General features: G+C 42.0%; 2 protein-coding genes across 11 annotated transcripts in view; both read left to right on the top strand.

Annotated features, from left to right (window-relative positions):
* The window catches only part of METTL8 (methyltransferase 8, tRNA N3-cytidine), a 126,383-nt gene that overhangs the window by 46,103 nt on the left and 54,648 nt on the right, over positions 1-25,632 (top strand). The gene's annotated exons all lie outside the window — the stretch shown is intronic.
* Positions 16,054-16,667, top strand: LOC100973805 (small ribosomal subunit protein eS26-like). The gene has a single exon (XM_014343998.6). It carries the CDS (start codon positions 16,173-16,175, stop codon positions 16,536-16,538), a length of 366 nt encoding a protein of 121 aa, XP_014199484.2. The 5' UTR covers positions 16,054-16,172; the 3' UTR covers positions 16,539-16,667.

The following is a 25,632-nucleotide window of genomic DNA, read 5'->3' as shown; positions in this document are numbered from 1 at the left end:
GTGAAGTGTGATCAAGCAAAGCATAATTATACAAGATATGCCTGTATTTATATTGCCTGCCGTACATAGCACAATGCCTGACACACAAATATTGTTGAATTAATGCTTTGAATAGGTAAACTGAAATAAGGGCATTCTAGGTGGATAGAAAATCATAAAGCACTGAGATGAGGAAATATAAGGCATTTTCAGGAGATAGAGGATAGGATAGTTTGCCTTAAGAAAGGCTTTTCTAGGAGATTGGTGAAAGATAAGGTTGGAATGACGTAGGCCAGATGGGGGGTAGGTTTAAGATGTGCATGGTCCTGAATTCATAGCTGAAGTATAAGGCATTATAGAGCCACTGAAGATAAATAAATGACATTATACTTAGTGTACTAAGTGTATATATTTGGTAACACCATGCTAGACTGATCAGCAGGAAGAATTAGAAGCAGAAAAGAGCAAGAGATCGTGACAGAAGAATAAACAGAATTTGGTGCTTGTGCAGAGTAAAGAAAAAGGAAGAAGTTGACTCTGAAGTTTTGATCTTAAGTAACTGATAGAAATAGGAAAATCAAGAGGTAAATGTATTTGTTTTATTTTGGAAGAAAGATGGTTAATTTGGTTTTAGACATTTTGAATAACAGGCTTTGTGAGCAGGACATTCAGGTGTAAATGTCCAACACGCAGACACTGCTGCTGGGAAGAGGGAGAGTGGTCAGAGCTGAAGAAGTCAAGTTGGGCATGATATCTGCAGACAAAATTGTTATCAGACTAGCCTCTGGAACAGCATCTCTGGGGCTAGGAAGGTGATTCATGGGCTTTTTATGTTTTTATTGCAACCGAATCTCAATTTTGAAAGGGAATACATTGATTTTTTAATTAATTAGTTCTACACTATACAATATGGTAGTCACTAGCCACAGGTGGTTATTCAGCACTTGAAATATATTAATAACTGGGCTGAATTGAGATGTACTGTAAAATTTTAAAAACTTAGTGCAAAAAATAAGGTAAACAATCTCAATAATTTTTATATTGAATTATATGTTAAAAGTGAATGAAAATTTGGATATATGCAATTAAATTATATATATATACACACATACATACATATATATATTAAAAAAAAATTTTTTTTTTTTTTAAATAAGACAGAGTCTCGCTCTGTCGCCCTGGCTGGAGTGCAATGATGCAATCTCAGCTCACTGCAACCTCTGCCTCCCAGGTTCAAGCAATTCTCCTGCCTCAGCCTCCTGAGTATCTGGGATTATAAACATGCACCACTGAAAGGGAAAAAGCTCCTATGTCCCCCTCGCAGGATGTGCGATGGGGGTGTGGCTCACTTCTTCAGTGCCCCGCTGCTCAGACCTCTAGGGGAGCATACAGATGGGCAGGCTGTGGGGCTCCTACCCCATGACAGTGTATAGGGGTGAGTGTTTACAGCTCCTGAAGTCCCAGTGAGCGCGTGTTACAGGGTGCTCTTTTAGTTTAGCCATGCATAGGCAGCTTGTGTTAGCTCGGTTATACCCCTGCCTTATCGTAAAGACAGAGGGCTGTCTGTATCCCAGGGTTCTTGCCTTGGTGTATGGGAAGAATCGGATCACTTATGAGCTTGGAGAATGAGTGCAAGGTTTTACTGAGTGGAAGTAGCTCTCAGCAGATTGGGGAGTCAGAAGGGAGATGGTTTTCCCCTGGAGTCGGACCGCTAGGTGAACTGGGCTCTCCTCTGGCTGCCCTAGCCAAATGTAGTTCTGCTGGTGGGTGGCCTGCTGGTGTGCTGGTGCCTCCTGATGTGCTTCTCGCCATGTCCAGCCACCTGTGTGTCTGCCTGCTGGGGTCTGGGGGGAGGGGATTGTTTATAGGCATAGGATCGGGGCGTGGCAGGCCAGGGCGGTCTTGGGAAAATACAACATTTGGGCAGGAAATGCCTGTCCTCACCCAGGTTCATGTGGGTGGAGCCCTAGCCAGGGACCACGTCCTCCTCTAAGTAACGCTTCCCTTCCCCGCTTCTGTATCATTTAAAGGGACCACACTCTTCCCTTCCATATCGCCACCACGCCCAGCTAATTTTTGTATTTTTTGTAGAGACAAGGTTTCGCTGTGTTGGCCAGGCCGGTCTTGCACTCCTGACCTCAGGTGAACTGCCTACCTCGGACTCCCAAAGTACTGGGATTACAGGCGTGAGCCACTGTGCCTGGCCTAAATAAAATATATTTTTAAAATTGGTTTCACCTCTTTATTTTCATTTTTCCTTACCATGGCTACTAGAAATTTTAAAACTACGTATGTGGTTCACATTATACTTTTTTGGACAGCTGCTCCATTAAACCGTTTTCACTACCATCACCAATATGGATAGTTATCACAGGCTATGAGATAAAATGGGCCCTTTGCCAGGCAATTAAATCTCCAGAGCAACTTCTGATCTTAGGCAAGCTCCTCATTTATCAATTTTTTTGTTTTCTTCATTAGACCCTAGTGATTTAGCTATCTATATTCTCTTTTTCCATCTGCTACCACCTGCTCTCTTGCCTGAGATTCTTGCCTACTGATTTAAGTTCTGTTTTGTCATAGACTCAGGAAAGCAAGGATCATCTGGTCCAGCACTCCTCAAATACACGGGCTAGCTTTGGGCTGGCTGCACAAGAATCCTTCAGGGAGTTACTATTTCAGTAGGTCTAGAGGTATGGCCCAGGAATTTCTAACTTGAAAAGGCTCTTTTAGTAATTCTGTTGAGGAGCCAGGTTTGGGAACCCTTGATCCAGTCCAGTGGTTTTTATAATTTTCTTTAGCAACAGAACTATTTTCAAGTGAAGCTTTAACATGGAATCCTAGGATTTAAAAGATAAAAGCAAACCTGACCTGAATGAATTAGGCATAGAGGCCTGGAGCATCAACAGCACCACTTCCTTTTCCCTCTCACTTCTCTTCACTTACTCTAGCAGCCAAGAGGACCCTTAGGGCTCTGTTATTCAGTTTGAAAAACATTGATCTAGTCTAGACAGCCATCCGTCTTCATAGCATACCCCCCAAGGGGTTGGCCAGTCTGCACCCGACACCTGTGGTGAACTCTCTACCAACACAGATACATACTGTAAGAGCAGTAATAAAAACTTTCACCCAGGGAAGAGGAAGGTAGTTGATTCACATTATCTTCCCACACACCTTTTTTACATTTTTTTCTTCTTAAGGAGAAGATTTGTAAATTAAACGAAACCTGGTTTGTTCTCCCCATCCTTCAAGTCCAAAATTCTGTTCAAAAGTTTTTGTTTTCTTCCTTATTTTCTCCCTTATATTTAAGAATAGTGTTTCCTCTCTTGCTGAATTTGATTTTTTTTTTTTTTTTTTTTGAGACAGGGTCTTGCCCTGTCACCCAGGCTGAAGTACAATGGCACTATAATGGCTAATTTTTAATTTTGTTTTCTTTTATTTTTTTTAGAGGGGGGGGGGTCTTGCCATGTTGCCCAGGCTGGTCTTGAACTCCTGGCCTCAAGCAGTCCTCCTGTGTTGGCCTCCCAAAATGCTGGGATTACAGGCATAAGCCACCACACCTAGCCTGAATTTGATTTTTTAAAGATGTTTCTAGAAAAGCATATGCCAGTTTTCTCTCAGAGGTGTTGCTCAGAATTATCTACAGTTCATTTTTCCATTTAGCCTTTGGTTTGTAAGGATTATTTACTCTCTATATGACCATATTTTTTTTTAATTTTAAGAAAAAATAAAGATACTCTTTTTTATTTAGTTTCTAATATGCTGAGAAAGATTTGCCTTCCAGATTCTGGGTATTTGTATTACTAGTACTTATATCTGCCTATAGTCTTTTACTTATTTACTTACTTTATTAATTAATTAATTTAAAGACAGCATCTCGCTCTGTCACCTAGACTGGAGTGCAGTGGCATGATCACAGCTCATTGCAGTTTTGACCTCCTAGGCTCAAGTGATCCTCCTGCCTCAGCCCCCCAAGTAGCTGAGATTACAGGTGTGTGCTACCCACACCTGGCTAATTTTTTATTTTTTGTAGAGGTGGGGTCTCACTATGTTGCCCAGACTGGTCTGGAACTCCTAGGCTGAAGCAATCCTCCTGCCTCAGCCTCCTAAAGTGCTGAAATTACAGGAATGAGCCACCACAGTTTGTCTAGTCTTTCATTTTTTGTCTGTTTGTTTGTTTGCTTATTTGAGACAGAGTCTTGCCCTGTCACCCAGACTGGACTGCAGTGGCACGGTCACAGCTCACTGCAGCCGCGACCACCTGGGCTCAAGTGATCCTCCCACCTCAGCCTCCCAAGTAGCTGGTGCTACAGGCGTGTGTCACCATGGCTAGCTAATTTTTTTGTATTTTTAGTATAGATGGGGTTTCACCATGTTGCCCATGCTGGTCTTGAACTCCTGGGCTCAAGTGATCCACCTGCCTCAGCCTCCCAGTGTGCTGGGATTACAGACGTTTAAGTCTCCGCACCCAGCCATTCTGGATATTTCATAGACATGGAATCATACAATGTGACCTTTTATGTCTGACTTCTTTCACTTAGCATAATGTCTTGGAGGGTCATATACCTTGCAGCATGTATTGGCACTTTGTTCTTTTTATGGCTGAATGATATTCCATTGTTTGTATACATCACAGTTGGTTTATTCATTCATCTACTGATAGACATTTGGGCTGTTCCCCTGTTTTGCCTCTTGTGAATAGTTTTGCTATGAACATGGGTGAACTATGTTCTCGTTTGTGTCCCTGCTTTCATTTCTTTGGAATATATACCTAAGAGTGGAATTGCAGGGTCATGTGGTAATTCTGTGTTTAAGTTTTTGAGAAACTCAAATTGTTTTCCACAGTGACTGAACCATTTTGCATTTTGCCTATTGTCTTTTAATTATACTTAGTACATTTATCAATTTTGGAGGGTGGTGACAGGAAATGATATTCAAAATGCTTTTGAGACATGGCCCAGAGATCTGTCTATATTGAGCAACTTACACAGTTACTTGGAAAAATCATTCCTTATTCACAATGTTCTTGGTTTAAGCATATAGAAACTTTTCAAGGGATCTCGGCCATTTATAAGTAAGCACTAAGCACTTGTTTTACATGACTACATCAGCTAGGCCATTGGCATGCTCCCAGTAAGAAACACACTTTCCATCATGGACCAGCACATGTGTACATAACATATACACATATATAAAACAGGAACAAAAGTTTCCAGTAAAGTTTTTACCATGTGAGGTGTGCATCCAGTATTTTCCATTTATTTTATTCTACTCTGTTTCTATTTCTTTATTCAAGGGTTGCTTAGAGTAACTAAATTGATTTCATGACTCACCAAGGTTTATGACCTTCAGTTTAAAAACACTGAGCTAAGCCGTTTTCTGTAGATCCAAGGTAAGACTGTGTGTTGCAACGTGATTTCTATTATGTAACCCACTTAAATAATAGACAGTTTACAGAATCTCAATGGGGTTCATATCCCAAGAATTCTTCATTATATAATTTTCCTTATATAAAAATTATACTTATCATCTGATTCCTCTTGCCCTGTTTCATATATGGTTCTTTTTGTTTTTTACATGTTCAGTACACATGTGTGTTTTTTGGGGTTTTTGTGTTTGTTTGTTTCTTTCAGACAGAGTCTTGCTCTGTTGCCCAGGCTGGAGTGCAGTGGCTCCATCTCAGCTCACTGCAAACTCCACCTCTCAGGTTCAAGTGATTCTCCTGCCTCAGCCTCCCAAGTAGCTGGGATTACAGGCGCCCGCCACCACACCTGGCTAATTTTTTGTATTTTTAGTAGAGATGGGGTTTCACCATGTTGGCCAGGATGGTCTTGAACTGCTGACCTCAGGTGATCCACCCGCCTCAGCCTCCCAAAGTGCTGGGATTACAGGCGTGAGCCACCGCGTCTGGCCCAGATGTGTGTTTTTTGTTTGTTTTTTTGTTTTTTTTTTTTTGTAGTTTTCTTTTCTTTTTTTCTTTCTTTTTTTTTAAATTTTACTTTGCGTTCCGGGATACATGTGCAGAATGTGCAGGTTTGTTACATAGGTATACATGTGCCATGGTGGTTTGCTGCATCTATCAACCCATCATCTAGGTTTTAGGCCTTGCATGCATTAGGGATTTGTCCTAATGCTCTCTTTCCCCTTGCCCTCCACCCCTGGACAGGTCCCTGTGTATGTTGTTCCCCTTCCTGTGTCCATGTGTTCTCATTGTTCAACTCCTACTTATGAGTGAGAACATGCAGTGTTTGGTTTTCTATTCCTGCGTTAGTTTGCTGAGGATGATGGCTTCCAGCTTCATCTATGTCCCTGCAAAGGACATGATCTCATTGTTTTTTATGGCTGCATAGTATTCCATGGTATATATGTACCACATTTTCTTTATCCAGTCTATTATTGATTGACATTTGGGTTGGTTCCATGTCTTTGCTATTGTAAATAGTGCCGCAGTAAACACATGTGTGCATGTGTCTTTAGAGTAGAATGATTTATATTCCTTTGGGTATATACCCAGTAATGGGATTACTGGGTCAAATGGTATTTCTGGTTCTAGATCCTTGAGGAATCGCCACACTGTTTTCCACAATGGTTGAACTAATTTACATGCCCAGCAACAGTGTAAAAGCATTCCTGGCTGGGCGTAGTGGCTCATGCCTGTAATCCCAGCACTTTGGGAGGCCAAGGTGGGAGGATCATGAGGTCAGGAGGTTGAGACCATCCTGGCCAACATGGTGAAACCCCGTCTCTACTAAAAATACAAAAAAATTAGCTGGGCGTGGTGATGCGTGCCTGTAGTCCCAGCTACTCAGGAGGTTGAGGCAGGAGAATTGTTTGAACCCTGGAGGTGGAGGTTGCAGTGAGCCAAGATCATGCCACTGCACTCCAGCCTGGTGACAGAGCAAGACTCCATGTCAAAAAAAAAAAAAAAAAAAAGTGTTGCTATTTGTCCACAGCCTTGTCAGCATCTATTGTTTCCTTTTTTTTTTTTTTATTTTTTTTTTTATTTATTTTTTTATTGATCATTCTTGGGTGTTTCTCGCAGAGGGGGATTTGGCAGGGTCACAGGACAATAGTGGAGGGAAGGTCAGCAGATAAACAAGTGAACAAAGGTCTCTGGTTTTCCTAGGCAGAGGACCCTGCAGCCTTCCGCAGTGTTTGTGTCCCTGGGTACTTCAGATTAGGGAGTGGTAATGACTCTTAAGGAGCATGCTGCCTTCAAGCATCTGTTTAACAAAGCACATCTTGCACCGCCCTTAATCCATTCAACCCTGAGTGGATACAGCACATGTTTCAGAGAGCACAGGGTTGGGGGTAAGGTCACAGATCTACAGGATCCCAAGGCAGAAGAATTTTTCTTAGTACAGAACAAAATGAAAAGTCTCTCATGTCTACCTCTTTCTACACAGACAGGGCAACCATCCGATTTCTCAATCTTTTCCCCACCTTTCCCCTCTTTCTATTCCACAAAACCACCATTGTCATCATGGTCCGTTCTCAATGAGCTGTTGGGTACACCTCCCAGACGGGGTGGTGGCCGGGCAGAGGGGCTCCTCACTTCCCAGTAGGGGCGGCCGGGCAGAGGCGCCCCTCACTTCCCGGACGGGGCAGCTGGCCGGGTGGGGGGCTGACCCCCCCCCCCACCTCCCTCCCGGACGGCGCGGCTGGCCGGGTGGGGGGCTGACCCCCCCCACCTCCCTCCCGGACGGGGCGGCTGGCTGGGCAGAGGGGCTCCTCACTTCCCAGTAGGGGCGGCCAGGCAGAGGCGCCCCTCACTTCCCGGGTGGGGCGGCTGGCCGGGCGGGGGTGCTGACCCCCCCACCTCCCTCTCGGACGGGGCGGCTGGCCGGGCAGAGGGGCTCCTCACTTCCCAGTAGGGGCAGTTGGGCAGAGGCACCCCTCACCTCCCGGACGGGGTGGCTGGCCGGGCGGGGGGCTGATACCCCCACCTCCCTCCCGAACGGGGCGGCTGGCCGGGCAGAGGGGCTCCTCACTTCCCAGTAGGGGTGGCCGGGCAGAGGCTCCCCTCACCTCCCGGACGGGGTGGCTGGCCAGGCGGGGGGCTGACCCCCCCACCTCCCTCCCGGACGGGGCGGCTGGCCGGGTGGGGGGCTGACCCCCCCACCTCCCTCCCAGATGGGGCGGCTGGCCGGGCAGAGGGGCTCCTCACTTCCCAGTAGGGGCGGCCGGGCAGAGGCGCCCCTCACCTCCTGGACGGGGCGGCTGGGCGGGCGGGGGGCTGACCCCCCCACCTCCCTCCCGGACGGGGTGGCTGGCCGGGCAGAGGGGCTCCTCACTTCCCAGTAGGGGTGGCCGGGCAGAGGCGCCCCTCACCTCCTGGACGGGGTGGCTGGCCGGGTGAGGGGCTGACCCCCCCCACCTCCCTCCCGAACGGGGCGGCTGGCCGGGCGGGGGGCTGACCCCCCCACCTCCCTCCCAGACGGGGCGGCTGGACGGGCGGGGGGCTGACCCCCCCACCTCCCTACCGGACGGGGCGGCTGGCCGGGCGGGGGGCTGACCCCCCACCTCCCTCCCAGACCGGGCAGCTGGCCGGGCAGAGGGGCTCCTCACTTCCCAGTAGGGGTGGCCGGGCAGAGGCGCCCCTCACCTCCCAGACGGGGCGGCTGGCCGGGCGGGGGGCTGACCCCCCCACCTCCCTCCCGGACGGGGTGGCTGGCCGGGCAGAGGGGCTCCTCACTTCCCAGTAGGGGCCGCCGGGCAGAGGCACCCCTCACCTCCCGGACGAGGTGGCTGGCCGGGTGAGGGGCTGACCCCCCCCACCTCCCTCCCAGACGGGGCGGCTGGCCGGGCAGGGGGCTGACCCCCCCACCTCCCTCCCGGACGGGGCGGCTGGCCGGGCGGGGGCTGACCCCCCCACCTCCCTCCCGGACGGGGCGGCTGGCCGGGCGGAGGGCTGACCCCCCCACCTCCCTCCCGGACGGGGCGGCTGCCGGGCAGAGACGCTCCTCACTTCCCAGACGGGGTGGCTGCTGGGCGGAGGGGCTCCTCACTTCTCAGACGGGGCGGTTGCCAGGCAGAGGGTCTCCTCACTTCTCAGACGGGGCAGCCGGGCAGAGACGCTCCTCACATCCCGGACGGGGCGGCAGGGCAGAGGTGCTCCCCACATCTCAGACGATGGGCGGCCGGGCAGAGATGCTCCTCACTTCCCAGATGGGATGGCGGCCGGGAAGAGGCGCTCCTCACTTCCTAGATGGGATGGCGGCTGGGCAGAGACGCTCCTCACTTTCCAGACTAGGCAGCCAGGCAGAGGGGCTCCTCACATCCCAGATGATGGGCGGCCAGGCAGAGACGCTCCTCACTTCCCAGATGGGGTGGCGGCCGGGCAGAGGCTGCAATCTCGGCACTTTGGGAGGCCAAGGCAGGCTGCTGGGAGGTGGAGGTTGTAGTGAGCTGAGATCACGCCACTGCACTCCATCCTGGGCACCATTGAGCACTGAGTGAAGGAGACTCCGTCTGCAATCCCGGCACCTCGGGAGGCCGAGGCTGGCGGATCACTCGCGGTTAGGAGCTGGAGACCAGCCTGGCCAACACAGCGAAACCCCGTCTCCACCAAAAAAATACGAAAACCAGTCAGGCGTGGTGGCGCGCGCCTGCAATCGCAGACACTCGGCAGGCTGAGGCAGGAGAATCAGGCAGGGAGGTTGCAGTGAGCCGAGATGGCAGCAGTACCGTCCAGCTTCGGCTCGGCATCAGAGGGAGACCGTGGAAAGAGAGGGAGAGGGAGACTGTGGGGAGAGGGAGACCGGAGGGAGAGGGAGAGGGAGAGGGAGAGGCTGTTTCCTTTTTAATACTTGCCATTCTGACTCGCGTTGAGATGATACCTCATCATGGTTTTGATTTGCATTTCACTAAAGATCAGTGATTATGAGCCTTGTTTCATATGTTTATTGGCTGCATAAATGTCTTCTTTTGAGAAGTGTCTGTTCATATCCTTTGCCCACTTTTTGATGTTTTTTTTCTTGTAAATTTGTTTAAATACCTTGTAGATTCTGGATATTAGCCCTTTGTCAGATGGGTAGATTGCAAAAATTTTCTCCCATTCTGTAGGTTGCCTGTTCACTTTGATGCTAATTTCTTTGGCTGTGCAGAAGCCCTTTAGTTTAATTAGATCCCATTTGTCAACTTTGGCTTTTGTTGCAGTTGCTTTTGGTGTTTTTGTCGTGAAGTCTTTGCCCATGCCTATGTCCTGAATGGTATTGCCTAGGTTTTCTTCTAGGGTTTTTATGTTTTTTGGTTTTACATTTAAGTCTTAAATCCACCTTGAGCTAATTTTTGAATAAGGTCTAAGGAAGGAGTCCGGTTTCAGTTTTCTGCATATGGCTAGCCAGTTTTCCCAGCACCATTTATCAAATAGGGAATCCTTTCCCCATTGCTGGTTTTTGTCAGGTTTGTTGAAGATCAGATAGTTGTAGATGTGTGGACTTGTTTCTCTGTTTAACAGAGGTCTGTGTTCTGTTCCGTTGGTCTATATGTCTGTTTTGATACCAGTACCATGCTGTTTTGGTTACTGTAGCCCTGTAGTATAGTTTGAAGTCAGGTAGCATGATGCCTCCAGCTTTGTTCTTTTTGGTTAGGATTGTCTTAGCTATATGGGCTCTTTTTTAGTTCCATATGAAATTTAAAGTAGTTTTTTCTAATTCTGTGAAGAAAGTCAATAGTAGTTTGATGGGAATAACATTGAATCTATAAATTACTTTGGGCAGTATGGGCATTTTCACGATATTGATTCTTCCTATCCGTGAGCATGGAATGTTCTTCCATTCGTTTATGTCCTCTCTTATTTCTTTGAACAGTGGTTTGTAGTTCTCCTTGAAGAGGCCCTTCATGCCCCTTGTTAGCTGTATTCCTATGTATTTTATTCTCTTTGTAGCAGTTGTGAATGGTAGTTCATTCATGATTTGGCTCTCTGCTCGTCTATTGTTGGTGTATAGGAATGCTTGTGATTTTTGCACATTGATTTTGTTTCCCAAGACTTTGCTGAAGTTGTTTATCAGCTAAAGGAGTTTTTGGACTGAGACCATGGGGTTTTCTAAATATAGGATCATGTCATCTGCAAACAGAGACAATTTGGCTTCCTCTCTTCCTATTTGAATACACTTTATTTCTTTCTCTAGCCTTATTGCCCTGGTCAGCACTTCCAATACTATGTTGAATAGGAGTGGTGAGAGAGGGCATCCTTGTCTTATGCCAGTTTTCAAAGGGAATACTTTCAGCTTTTGCCCATTCAGTATAATATTGGCCATGGGTTTGTCATAAATAGCTCTTATTATTTTGAGATATGTTCCATCAATACCTAGTTCATTGAGAGTTTTTAACATGAAGGGATGTTGAATTTTATTGAAGGCCTTTTCTGCATCTATTGAAATAATCATGTGGTTTTTGTCATTGGTTCTGTTTATGTGATGGATTATGCTTATTGATTTGCATATGCTGAACCAGCCTTGCATCACAGGGATGAAGCCAAGTTGATTGGTGGATAAGCTTTTTGATATGCTACTGGATTCAGTTTGCCAGTATTTTATTGAGGATTTTTGCATCAGTGTTCATCAGGGATATTGGCCTGAAGTTTTCTTTTTTTGTTGTGTTTCTGCCAAGTTTTGGTATCAGGATGATGCTGGCCTCATAAAATGAGTTAGGGAGGAGTCCCTCCTTTTCAATTGTTTGTAATAGTTTCAGAAGGAATGGTATCATCTCCTCTTTGTACCTCTGGTAGAATTTAGCTGTGAATCTTATCTGGTCCTGGGCTTTTTTTGGTTGGTAAGCTATTACTGCCTCAATTTCAGAACTTGTTATTGGTCTATTCAGGGATTGAACTTCTTCCTGGTTGAGTGTTGGGAGGGTGTACGTGTCCAGGAATTTATCCATTTCTTTAGATTTTCTAGTTTATTTGCCTAGAAGTGTTTATAGTACTCTCTGATGGTAGTTTGTATTTCCATGGGTCAGTGGTGATATCCCCTTTATCATTTTTCATCTATTTGATTCTTCTCTCTTTTCTTATTAGTCTAGTTAGCAGTCTATCTATTTTATCAATTTTTTCAAAAAACCAGCTCCTGGATTGATTTTTTTTTTTTTAAGGGTTTTTTGTGTCTCTATCTCCTTCAGTTCTGCTCTGGTCTTAGTTATTTCTTGCCTTCCACTAGCTTGTAGATTCGTTTGCTCTTGCTTCTCTAGGTCTTTTAATTGTGATGCTAGGGTTTTGATTTGAAATCTTTCTAGGTTTCCGATGTGGGCATTTAGTGTTATAAATTTCCCTCTTAGTACTGCTTTAGCTGCATCCCAGAAATTCTGGTACATTGTCTCTTTGTTCTCATTGGTTTTAAAGAAGTTTTTGATTTCTGCCTTAATTTCATTATTTACCCAGGAGTCATTCAGGAGCAAGTTGTTCAATTTCCATATAGTTGTGTGGTTTTGAGTGAGTTTTTAAATCTCGAGTTCTAATTTGATTGTAATGCGGTCTGAGAGACTGCTTGTTATTATTTCAATTCTTTTGCATTTGCTGAGGGATGTTGTATTTCCAATTATGTGGTCTATTTTAGAGGAAGTGCCATATGGCACTGAGAAGAATATATAATCTGTTGTCTTGGGGTGGAGAGTTCTGTAGATATCCATCAGTTCTGCTTAATCCAGAGCTGAGTTCAAGTCTTGAATATCCTTGTTAATTTTCTGTCTTGTTGATCTGTCCAGTATTGACAGTGGGGTGTTAAAGTCTCCCACCACTATTGTGTGGCAGTTTAAGTCTCCTTGTAGGTCTCTAAGAACTTGTTTTATGAATCTGGGTGCTCCTGTATTGGGTTCATATATATTTAGGATAGTTAGCTTTTCTTTGTGAATTGATCCCTTTACCATTATGTAATACCCTTCTTTTTTTATTTTTTTTATTTTTATTTTTTTAGATGGAGTCTCACTCTGTCACCCAGGCTGGAGTGCAGTGGTGTGGTCTAGCTCACTGCAACCTCCACCTCCCGGGTTCAAGCAATTCTTCTGCCTCAGCTTCCCAAGTAGCTGGGACTACAGGCGCATGCCACCACACCCAGCTAATTTTTGTATTTTTAGTAGAGATGGGGTTTCACTATGTTGGCCAGGCTGGTCTTGGACTCCTGACCTCATGATCCACCCACCTCAGCCTCCCAAAGTGCTGGGATTACAGGCGTGAGCCACTGCATCCAGCCATGTAATGCCCTTCTTTGTCTTTTTTGATCTTTGTTGGTTTAAAGTCTGTCTTGTCAGAAACTAGAATTGCAACCCCTGCTTTTTTCTGCTGTCCGTTTACTTGGTAAATTTTCCTCCATCCCTTTATTTTGAGCCTATGTATGTCTTTGCACATGAGTTGAGTCTCTTGAGTACAGCACACCAATGGGTCTTGACTCTATCCAGTTTGCCAGTCTGTGCCTTTTAATTGGGGCATTTAGCCAGTTTACATTTAAGGTTAATATTGTTATGTGTGAACTTGATCCTGTCATCTTGATGCTAGCTGGTTATTTTGAACACTAGTTGATCCACTTGTTGGTTGATGGGCATTTAGATTGGTTCCATGTTTTTGCAATTGCAAATTGTGCTGCTATAAACATGCATGTGCATGTGTTTTTTGTTTTGCTTTGTTTTGTTTTTTTCCATATAATTACTTCTTTTCCTTTGGGAGATACCCAGTAGTGGGATTGCTGGATCAAATGGTAGTTCTTCTTTTAGTTCTTCAAGGAATCTCCATACTGTTTTCCATAGTGATTGTATTAGTTTACATTCCCACCAGTAGTGTAAAAGTGTTTCCTTTTCACTACATACATGCCAACATCTATTTTTCTTTTTTTATGGCCATTCATGCAGGAGTAAAGTGGTATCTCATTGTGGTTTTCATTTGCATTTCCCTGATAACTAGTGATGTTGAGCATTTTTTTCATATGTTTATTGGCTGTTTGTACATCTTCTTTTGAGAATTGCCTATTCATATCCTTTGCTCACTTTTTGACAGGATTATTTGTTTTATTTCTTGCTGATTTGAGTTCCTTGTAGATTCTGGATATTAGTCCTTTGTCAGATACATAGTTTGAGAATATTTTCTCCCACTCTGTGGGTTGTCTGTTTACTCTGCTTATTATTTCTTTTGCTTTGCAGAAGCTTTTCAGTTTAACTAGGTCCGATTTATTTATTTTTGTTTTTGTTATATTTATTTTTTGTTGTTATATTTATTTTTGTTTTATTTTGTTTTGCTTTTGGGGTCTTAGTCATGAATTCTTTGCCTAAGCCAATGTCTAGAAGAGTTTTTCCGATGTTATCTTCTAGAATTTTTATGGTTTCAAGTCTTAGATTTAAATCTTTGATCCATCTTGGGTTGATTTTTGCTTAAGGTGAGAGATGAGGATCCAGTTTCATTCTTCTGTTATGTGGCTTGTCAGTTATCCCAGCACCATTTATTGAATAGAGTATCCTTTCCCTGGTTCATGTTTTTGTATGTTTTGTTGAAGATTAGTTGGCTGTAAGTATTTGGCTTTATTTCTGAGTTCTATATTCTGTTCCATTGGTCTATATGCCTATTTTTATACCAGTACCATGCTGTTTTGGTAACTAAAGCCTGATAGTATAGTTTGAAGTTGGGTAATGTGACACCTCCAGATTTATTCTTTTTGCTTAGTGTTGCTTTGGCTCTATGGGCTCTTTTTTGGTTCTGTATAAATGTTAGGAATGTTTTTTCTATGAAGAATGATGATGGTGTTTTGATGGAAATTGCATTGAATCTATAGATTGCTTTTGGCAGTATGGTAATTTTTACAATATTGATTGTACCCATCCATGAGCATGGAATGTGTTTCCAATTGTTTGTGTCATCTGTGATTTCTTTCAGCAGTGTTTTGTAGTTTTCCTTGTAGAAATCGTTCACCTCCTTTGCTAAGTGTATTCCTAAGTATTTTATTTTATTTTTTGCAACCTTTATAAAAGGGATTGAGTTATTGAGTTGATTCTCAGCTTGGCTGTTGTTGGTGTATAGCAGTGCTCCTGATTTATGTACATTGATTTTGTATCCTGAAACTTTACTGAATCCATTTATCAGATCTAGGAGCTTCTTGGAAGAGTCTTTAGGATTTTTTAGGTATATGATCATATCATCGGTGAACAGTGATAGTTTGACTTCCTTTTTTCCAATTTGGATGCCCTTTATAATAAGTGTGAAGACAGTGAAGACCAAAGGAACTCAGGATAGGAAGAGATTCCCAGGATGAGGTTGGAAGAGCAGGTAGGATTTAACTTGAGCTTTGAAGGATAAAGAGTATTTAAATAGTGAAGATAATGTTTTACCCAAGTGGTAGCATGAATAAAGATGTGAATTTGGGAATAAATACAAGAGATATATTCAAAGCAAGCAAATAGACCAGCCCAGTTGGAAGAGATGACTCAACAATGTTGCAGTTGGATGCCCAGTTAGTTAAGAACTACAAAGTGAAATATTTCAGTAAAGGATCATTTGACAAAGCAAAAGACCCAGACCCTCATAAAGGCTACCAGTCTCCCCTGCTACAGAAAAATGCAGAAAATACATAATGTCTAGTCTTTGAAATGAAGCTTACAGGGCAAGAGAAGCAGGTCTCTGGAAAAGGGTGGGTGTCAGGGAGAATTTACCTGCAAAATAAAAGGAAAGAAGGAAGGATAAAGAACCTAGAATGCATTGTAGATTCATTTGTATTTTCCAATATTTTGTATAAACAGAATCATTTAATATGTTTTATCTTTTTGTCTGGCCTCTCTTACTCAGCATAATTATTTTGAGATTTATCTGTGTTGCTACATGTATCAATAGTTTGTTCCTTTTTACTGTTGATAAAAGATTCATAATCAGAATAAATTTAAAACTCCCAAAATTCAATAATAAGAAAGCAAACAACACAGTAAAAATGAACAAAATTTTAAGATACTTCACCAAAGAAGATATACAGACGGTAAATAAGCACATGAAAAGATGCTGAATATCATTAGTCATTAGAAAAGTGCAAATGAAAGGCACAATAAAATACTACTACACACCTATTTGAATAGCTGAAATTAAAAGTACTGAGCTTACCAAGTGTTGATAAGGATGTAGAGGAACTGGAACTTTCATACACTGCTGGTGGGAATATAAAATGGTATAACCATTTTGGAATACAACTTGGCAGTTTATTTGTTTGTTTCGGTTGTTTTTACTCACCACTATGCTAATGAGGAACTTGTCAGTTTCTTTAAAAGATAAACATATATCTCTGGTCCGTGCCTCCAAGATGACAAAGAAAAGAATGAACAACGGTCATGCCAAAAAGGGCCGCGGCCACGTGCATCCTATTCACTGCACTAACTGTGCCCGATGCATGCCCAAGGACAAGGCCATTAAGAAATTTGTCATTCGAAACATAGTGGAGGCCGCAGCAGTCAGGGACATTTCTGAAATGAGTGTCTTCAATGCCTATGTGCTTCCCAAGCTGTATGTGAAGCTACATTATTGTGTGAGTTGTGCAATTCACAGCAAAGTAGTCAGGAATCGATCTCGTGAAGCCCACAAAGACCGAACACCCCCACCCTGATTTAGACCTGTGGGTGCTGCCCCACGTCCCCCACCAAAGCCCATGTAAGGAGCTGAGTTCTTAAAGACTGAAGACAGACTATTCTCTGGAGAAAAATAAAATGGAAATTGTACTTAAAAAAAAAAAAAAGTTGAACATACACAACATGGATGAATTTCAGAATAATTATGCTGAGTGAAAGAAGTTAGAAATAGAGTACATACAATACTTTCTTGTGCTGTACTAGAAAATGCAAACTAATCTATAGAGACAGAAGGCAAATCAGTGGATGCTAGTGGTGGAGGTGAGTGGGGAGAAGGGGAGGGGTGGGAGGGAGGAATTACAAAGGGGCACAAGGAAACTTGAAGGGAATGGACATGTTCATTTTCTTGATTATGGTGAAAATTTCACAAGTGTCTACATATATTAAAACTTACCAAGTTGTACACTTTGAATACAGTTTACTGTATGTCAGTTACACCTCATTAAAACCTTAAAAAGTTACTTCCATACACTGGAAAATAATGTAGCAGTTAATAAAAATGAGAGATCTATGTATACTGAAATCAAGAGATGGGTATGATATATCATTAAATGAAAAGAGCAAGCTGAAGAGAATTTTCTCCAGTATGACCTCATTTTTGTTAAGAAATTATTGTACCTGTGTTAGGATACAAAATCAATGTGCAAAAATCACAAGCATTCTTATATGCCAGTAACAGACAAACAGAGAGCCAAATCATGAGTAAACTCCCATTCACAGTTGCTTCAAAGAGAATAAAATACCTAGGAATCCAACTTACAAGGGATGTGAACGACCTCTAAATAAAAGAGGACACAAACAAATGGAAGAACATTCCATGCTCATGGATAGGAAGAATCAATAGCGTGAAAATGGCCATACTGCTCAAGGTAATTTATAGATTCAATGCCATCCCCATCAAGCTACCAATGACTTTCTTCACAAAATTGGAAAAAACTACTTTAAAGTTCATATGGAACCAAAAAAGGGCCCGCATTGCCAAGACAATCCTAAGCCAAAAGAACAAAGCTGGAAGCATCACGCTGCTTGACTTCAAACTATACTACAAGCCTACAGTAACCAAAACAGCATGCTACTGGTACCAAAACAGAGATATAGACCAATGGAACAGAACAGAGCCCTCAGAAATAATACCACACATCTACAACCATCTGATCTTTGACAAACCTGACAAAAACAAGAAATGGGGAAAGGATTCCCTATTTAATAAATGGTGCTGGGAAAACTGGCTAGCCATATGTAGAAAGCTGAAACTGGATCCCTTCCTTACACCTTATACAAAAATTAATTCAAGATGGATTAAAGACTTGGATGTTAGATCTAAAACCATAAAAACTCTAGAAGAATACCTAGGCAATACCATTCAGGACATAGGCATGGGCAAGGACTTCATGTCTAAAACACCAAAAGCAATGGCAACAAAAGCCAAAATTGACAAATGTGATCTAATTAAACTAAAGAGCTTCTGCACAGCAAAAGAAACTACTGTCAGAGTGAACAGGCAACCTACAGAATGGGAGAAAATTTTTGCAACCTACTCATCTGACAAAGGGCTAATATCCAGAATCTACAAAGAACTCAAACAAATTTACAAGAAAAAACCAACCCCATCAAAAAGTGGGCGAAGGATATGAACAGACACTTCTCAAAAGAAGACATTTATGCAGCGAACAGACACATGAAAAAATGCTCTTCATCACTGGCCGTCAGAGAAATGCAAATCAAAACCAGAATGAGATACCATCTCACACCAGTTAGAATGGTGATCATTAAAAAGTCAGGAAACAACAGGTGCTGGAGAGGATGTGGAGAAATAGGAACACTTTTACACCGTTGGTGGGACTGTAAACTGGTTCAACCATTGTGGAAGACAGTATGGTGATTCCTCAAGGATCTAGAACTAGAAATACCATTTGATCCAGTCATCCCATTACTGGGTATATACCCAAAGGATTATAAATCATGCTGCTATAAAGACACATGCACACGTATGTTTATTGCGGCACTATTCACAATAGCAAAGACTTGGAACCAACCCAAATGTCCATCAGTGATAGATTGGATGAAGAAAATATGGCACATATACACCATGGAATACTATGCAGCCATAAAAAAGGATGAGTTCATGTCCTTTGTAGGGACATGGATGAAGCTGGAAACCATCATTCTCAGCAAACTATCGCAAGGACAGAAAACTAAACACCACATGTTCTCACTCATAGGTGGGAATTGAACAATGAGAACATTTGCACACAGGAAGGAGAACGTCACACACCGGGGCCTGTCGTGGGGTGCGGGGAGTGGGGAGGGATAGCATTAGGAGATGTACCTAATGTAAATGACGAGTTAATGGGTGCAGCACACCAACATGGTACATGTATACATATGTAACAAACCTGCACGTTGTGCACATGTACCCTAGAACTTAAAGTATAATAATAATAATAAAAAGAAATTATTGTAGCTGTGTTACATGTATATACACCTTTGCTTTTATATATAGAGAGAAAAGTCTGCAAAGGTCCACATTATCCTGATAATGGTATTTACATCAGAGATGGGAATGGGGATGAGAGGGAGGGTAGAGATGTAACTATATTTTATATGCATTGGTATTGAGTTTTAATTAAAAAAAAAATGCCCCCTTCCTTATGTACCTATTTCCCATCTTGCTATCTACCTGATGACAAATTCTGTATTCTTTAATACTAATTCCAACTTCTCAAAATTTTGAGTTCTACCAAATCTTCCTCATTTTTGTGTCCTCAGTTCACAGGCCCAGTGCCTGATAGATATAGGTTCCCACTAAATATTTAATGAGGCAGGTGGGTATTGGTTTCTTCAGCAGCTGTGACCTCCATCCCATTGTATGCAAAGTAGAAAGGCATTGGCTCTATGTTTGTGTTTTTTGTTAGTCACACAAGTAAGAAACTCAGGCTGGTGTGGTGGCTCACTCATGCCTGTAATCCCAGCAGTATGGGAGGCCAGGCAGGAAGATCGCTTGATGCAGGAGTTGGAGACCAGCCTGGGCAACAAAGCAAGACCCATCTCTACAAAAATAATAATAATAATAATAATAACAACAACAACAACAATAATGTAATTTAAAAATTTTTAAAATCAGCTGGGCGCCGTGATATGCACTTATAGTCCTAGCTACTCAGGAGGCTGAGGCCGAAAGATTTCTTGAACTCAGGAGTTTGAGGCTGTTAGAGGTTTTCCCAAAGGCTAAAAAGGTTTTTTTAAAAAAAACTTGTTATAGGCTGGGCACGGTGGCTCACACCTGTAATCCTAGCGCTTTGGGAGGCCAAGGCAGGCGCATCACCTGAGGTTGGGAGTTCAAGACCAGCCTGGCCAATATGGTGAAACGTCATCTCTACTAAAAATACAAAAATTGGCTGGGCGTGTTGGCACGTGCCTGTAATCCCAGCTACTCAGGAGGCTGAGGCAGGAGAATCACTTGAACCTGGGAGGCGGAGGTTGCAGTGAACCGAGATGGTGCCACAGCACTCCAGCCTGGGTGATGGAGTGAGATTCTGTCTCAAAAAATAAATTAATAATGGAAAATGAAAACAAAACAAAAACAAAAACTAATTTACTAATAACAGTAACCAACTGAAATATTCATTATAGCCAAAAAGAGAGGTAGGCATCCTGGAGTTACAAATATAAATTAGACTCAATAGTAGAAAGGAAGATTTAATTGAAGTTACTTCAGTTATTAGCTGATATGCCTATAACAGCTATATTTTATCTTTTCTGAGACTCACATTTTTATTTACCTATTAACATCTCTGAAATCATGACATTTTTTACAGTTTGTGCATCTTAAAATTATAGTTGAAAATGTTTTTTATTACTGGTACAGAAAATAATAGCATATTGGATTTGATGAAATAGAATAATTATAATTTCAGAGTACTTAATCTTTTTCTTTTTTTAAGTACTCAACTTGATTTATTTACAAAGTGTAATACGTCCACATGCCCAGCACTCTAGTCAGGAGCAGAACATTGCAGACCCCAGAAGCCCTTAGGTCCTGTCCACCTTAATTACTTCCTCCCAAGGGAAACCAAAGTCTTCAAAGTACTTAATCTTAATTTGTATGTTGGTTATTTATTTATTTATTTATTTATTTATTTATTTTTGAGACGGAGTCTCACTCTGTCGCCCAGGCTGGAGTGCAGTGGCCTGATCTCGGCTCACTGCAAGCTCCGCCTCCCAGGTTCACGCCATTCTCCTGCCTCAGCCTCCCGGGTAGCTGGGACTACAGGTGCCCACCACCACACCCGGCTAATTTTTTGTATTTTTAGTAGAGATGGGGTTTCACTGCGTTAGCCAGGATGGTCTCGATCTCCTGACCTCATGATCCGCCCACCTCGGCCTCCCAAAGTGGTGGGATTACAGGCATGAGCCACCGTGCCCAGCCCGTATGCTGTTTTGAGAACTATTACTAATACAAAAACCAAAGGAGAGAGAAAAAATTTAAATGATTTTCCACTGCCATACATCAGGGCTAACCTGTAGAACATTTTTTATATTGTCAGAAAAGCATTATATGCTAATAATTGATAAATGAACAATGTACATAGATAGAAAGTTGATCCAGGAGGAAGTACATGTGAGCATACAGGAAAATATTTAACAGTTAAAAAAATACAAATGGAAAGAATAAAGTAATTTTTGGACCTATTAACACCAAAGAAAATAGAAAGAAAAGAAACTTAACACCTAGTCCAGGTAGCATTGTATATTAATATAATTTTGTTTGGTTGTCTGTTTATTTTTTAATTTATCTCTTCTGCCCTTTTTTCCTCTGTTCCTTTTTTCCTGCCTTCTTTTGGATAAATTGAAAAATTTTTTTTTTTTTTGAGATGGAGTCTCTCTGTGTTGCCCGGGCTGGAGTGCAATGGCATGATCTCGGCTCACTGCAACCTCTGCCTCCCAGGTTCAAGCGATTCTCCTACCTCAGCCTTCCGAGTAGCTGGGATTATAGGCACGCACCACCATGCCCAGCTAATTTTTGTATTTTTAGTAGAGACGGGGTTTCACCATGTTGGTCAGACTGGTCTTGAACTCCTGACCTCATGATCCGCCCGCCTTGGCCTCCCAAAATGCTGGGATTACAGGTGTGAGCCACCGTGACCAGCCTAATTGAATAATTTTTTGTATCCAATTTTTACTTCCTCTACTGGCATTTAGCCATACATCTTTGCATTCTGTTTTAGGAATTATTTCAAGGCAATAGTTTCAAACATTTTGGTCTCAGGACCCCTTTACACTCTTAAATTACTAAGAACCGCAAAGACTTCTTATGGATATGGATTATGTCTATTGATATTTTCTGTATTAGAAATTAAAACTCAGACATGAAAACATTTATTAATTCCAAAACAATAATGAATCCATTACATATTAACATAAATGACATATTTTAATGTAAATGTATATTTCCAAAAGTGTAATGCAAAGAGTGGCATTGCTCTAAATGTTTGCAAGTCTCTTTATAATGTCTGCCATAATGGAAGAAATTGGATTCTCATATCCTCTTGCATTATATGAAGATAATTTGGTCTCTCACAGATATGTGTTTATAAAGGAGAGGAGTTTTGTTGTTGTTGTTGTTGTTGTTTTGAGACAGAGTCTCGCTCTGTTGCCCAGGCTGGAGTACAGTGGCACGATCTTGGCTCACTGAAAGCCCCGCCTGCCGGGTTCATGCCATTCTCTTGCCTCAGCCTCCTGAGTAGCTGGGACTACAGGCGACTGCCACCATGCCTGGCTAATTTTTTGTATTTTTTAGTGGAGACGGGGTTTCACCGTGTTAGCCAGAATGGTCTCAATCTCCTGACCTTGTGATCCGCCCACCTTGGCCTCCCAAAGTGCTGGGATCACAGGCGTGAGCCACCGCGCCTGGCCGGAGAGTTTTTAATAGCCTTTATCAGATAATTGTGGGTTTTTTTTTGATATTACACTAAATCTCAATAGTGGTAGTTTCTTAGTTGCAATATGGCATATGAAACCATATCACGGAACTTTTTATATTCTGCCATATATATATATATTTTTAAGACCGGGTCTCACTATATTACGCAAGCTGGCTGTGAACTCCTGGGCTCAAGCCATTTTCCTGCCTCAGCCTCCCGAGTAGCTGGGACTACAAGACTGCTCCACAGGGCCTGGCTCTATATTCTGCCATATTATGATACACTGGTATACCTTGCACTTTGGATAGATCCTTTACCTATGCATGATTTATAATATCATGCATGGATAATTTGGAAAATATTGGTTCCCTGTTTGATGTAGATCTTCTAAATGTTGACACATTTTATTATAAAATATTTAAAAATCACATTTGTTAATATCACCACCAGTCTCATCAGGAAAATCTGTATTGGGAAGCTGTCAAACTCATGGTGGTGGACACAAGCTTTCCAGAAGTCTAATTTTTGCTTGGAAGCACAAAATTTATTTTTGCAAACACATACCGTAATTTGTTTTTCTTAATGTGATAGGTTCATTTTGTTTACTTTTGAGAAACTGTATGCCACATGCCCAAGTCTAAATAACTATAGCTTTATCGGTAGTTGCTCTTTCAAGTAAAAATAGCATTCCATGAAAAAAGCAGCTAGTTCAGCTCACAGTTCATATGAGTACTTTTCCTCAGTCAAGCCATCCATTGTACTTCAGTACAGAAGTGCATGCTTTCCATCTTGTCACATAGACTATTAAAAAGATTTGTACCCAAGGGTCAATATTTCATAAAATTAATAGTTTTTACTGCTTCCTCAATCAGCAAAATTGAAAATTTTTTAATTGTTTAATTTTTGTAAAAATTGTTATATTCTTTGCCGCTCACTGGATGGTGGCAGAGAATATGACAGTTAACACATTTTGGTGCCACTGCCTTCTTTCATTCCAAGGCAGTTGTAGTTTTACCCCTCATTGTTTTTATACCATCACTGCAAATGTCAACACAGTGAAAGAGCAAAACACAGTATTGTTATGAGAATAGTTTCGATTTAGTGGTCCACCTCAAAGGGTGGACAACAGTTTGAGAACCACAGCTCTAGACATTACAGTGTGCTTTGTCAACTTAGTATAGTCTGCTTAGAATTAATGTTGTGCCACCTAGCATAAATTAAGAACCTTACAACAATATGTTTCTACTTGTCATCCCTCCAACATTTGTGATATTGTTGTCATACAGTTTACCTCTATATATAAATGCTATAATCATTGTTTTTACTTTTGCTATATATAGTTAGTTGAGTTTTTTAAAAGAAATTTAAAGTTTTTAAAAAGATTATTTTATAATTACCCACATATTTACCACTTCTGGTCTCTTTTTTTCACCCTGTAGATCTGAGACTCCGTGTAGTCCCCTTTTCCTTTAACCTGAAGATCTTTAGCATTTCTCGTAGTGCAAATTCTGCTGGTAACACATTCTCTCAAATTTTGTTTATCTGAAAATGTCTTTATTTTACAAATTTGAAAGATCTTTTTACTGCATGTGAAATTCAAGGTTGACACATCCCTCCCATCCCCCTGTGCCGACATAAGATCTCCTTGCTTTATCTTCTGGCCTTCATTATCATTGTTTCTGATGAGAAATCAGCTGTAGTTTGCATTTCTTTTCCCACTGTATATGGTAGCTACTTTTCAAATTTATCTTTATCTTTGATTTTTATCAGTTTTCTCTGTATTTATATTGCCTGGGGTTTGCTGTGTTTCCTGCCTGGATCTATTGAGTATTTCTTTTTCTTCTTTCTTCTTTTTATCTTCAAATTTGGAAAAATTTTAGTATTTCTTATTATTATTTTTAACTCATTTTGTCTCTCTTTTCTACTTCTGGGCTTTCAATTTATGTGTTTTTTAGACCAATTGGTATTATCCCACAGGTTACTGAGACTCACACTTTTTTTCAATCTTTGTGTCTCTGGTCTTCAATCTGAATAATTTCTACATCTGTCATTAAGTTTACTGACCCATTCTCTCCAGTGTCTGTCAGCTGTTAAGCCTCCCAATTTTTTTTTTTTTTTTTTGAGACAGGGTCTCACTCTGTCACCCAGGCTGGAGTGGTGTGATTATGGCTCACTGCCACCTCAACTTCCCATACTCAAGTGATTCTTCTACCTCAGCCTCCCAAAGTGCTGGGATTACAGGTGTGAGCTACCATGCCCACCTGAGCCTACTCAACTCTTTATTTCAGATAGTGTGTATGGGTTTGTTCTAGAATTTCCTTTTTTAAAAAAAAGTTTTCATTTTTTTCTGAGATTTCTTCCATCTGTGCATTCATTCTGTCCATCTTTTTCTTTAAATCTTTTAACATATTTTTCAATACTGTTTTAAAGTCCTTGTGTACTAATTCCAATATTTGGTTTTCTCAAAGTCTATATTTATTGACTGACTTTTCTCTTGATTTGCATGTCTTAATAGTTTTTGATTATATGGTGGACATTATGGATAATATCTTCTATGCAGTCTGGATTATGTTGCCTTCCTTTAAAGATGTCGAGTTTTTTCTGGCAAGTGGTTAAATTTCTGCCAGCTCCTTCTTGGATCAGGTTTGATTTTAGGTGTTGTTTGGGTGGGACTATTTTGATAATATCCTGAGTCTAGTGTGGTTCTTGTTCCTATGGCATGGGATTTCTAGGGTCTTAACTAAATACTCAAGGTGCTCAGATAGATCTTTCCACTGTGGCTTAGCCAGAACTCCAGTGTCACCAAGTACTATACTACCTATCTTGTCAGTTCTCTTTTCTCCATCCTCATTCCTAGAATCCTCTCTCTTCTACTAGATCCTGTGGCGACTCTGCCTGTAGATGAGCAGCTAGCACTAGCTGAAAACCTTAGGAGAACTCTTGTAGACTTCAGGGGCCCTCTTGTCTGTCCATCTCCCCTTTAGTATCCTGTTGCACAAACCCTCACCACCTCTGCAACTCTGAACTCTGATCTCTGCCTTCTCAACTCATGAAACTGCCACTCAGTGAGACAGCCTCTCTGCAGCACAGTCTAGAATGTGTCCCCAGACAGAACAGGTGGATGTGGGGACTCACCTTTTGTGTTTTT

Source organism: Pan paniscus, chromosome 13, assembly GCF_029289425.2.
Source record: "Pan paniscus chromosome 13, NHGRI_mPanPan1-v2.0_pri, whole genome shotgun sequence".
In the NCBI taxonomy this organism is placed as follows: Eukaryota; Metazoa; Chordata; class Mammalia; order Primates; family Hominidae; genus Pan; species Pan paniscus.
This window is presented reverse-complemented; position numbering and strand designations above follow the sequence as displayed.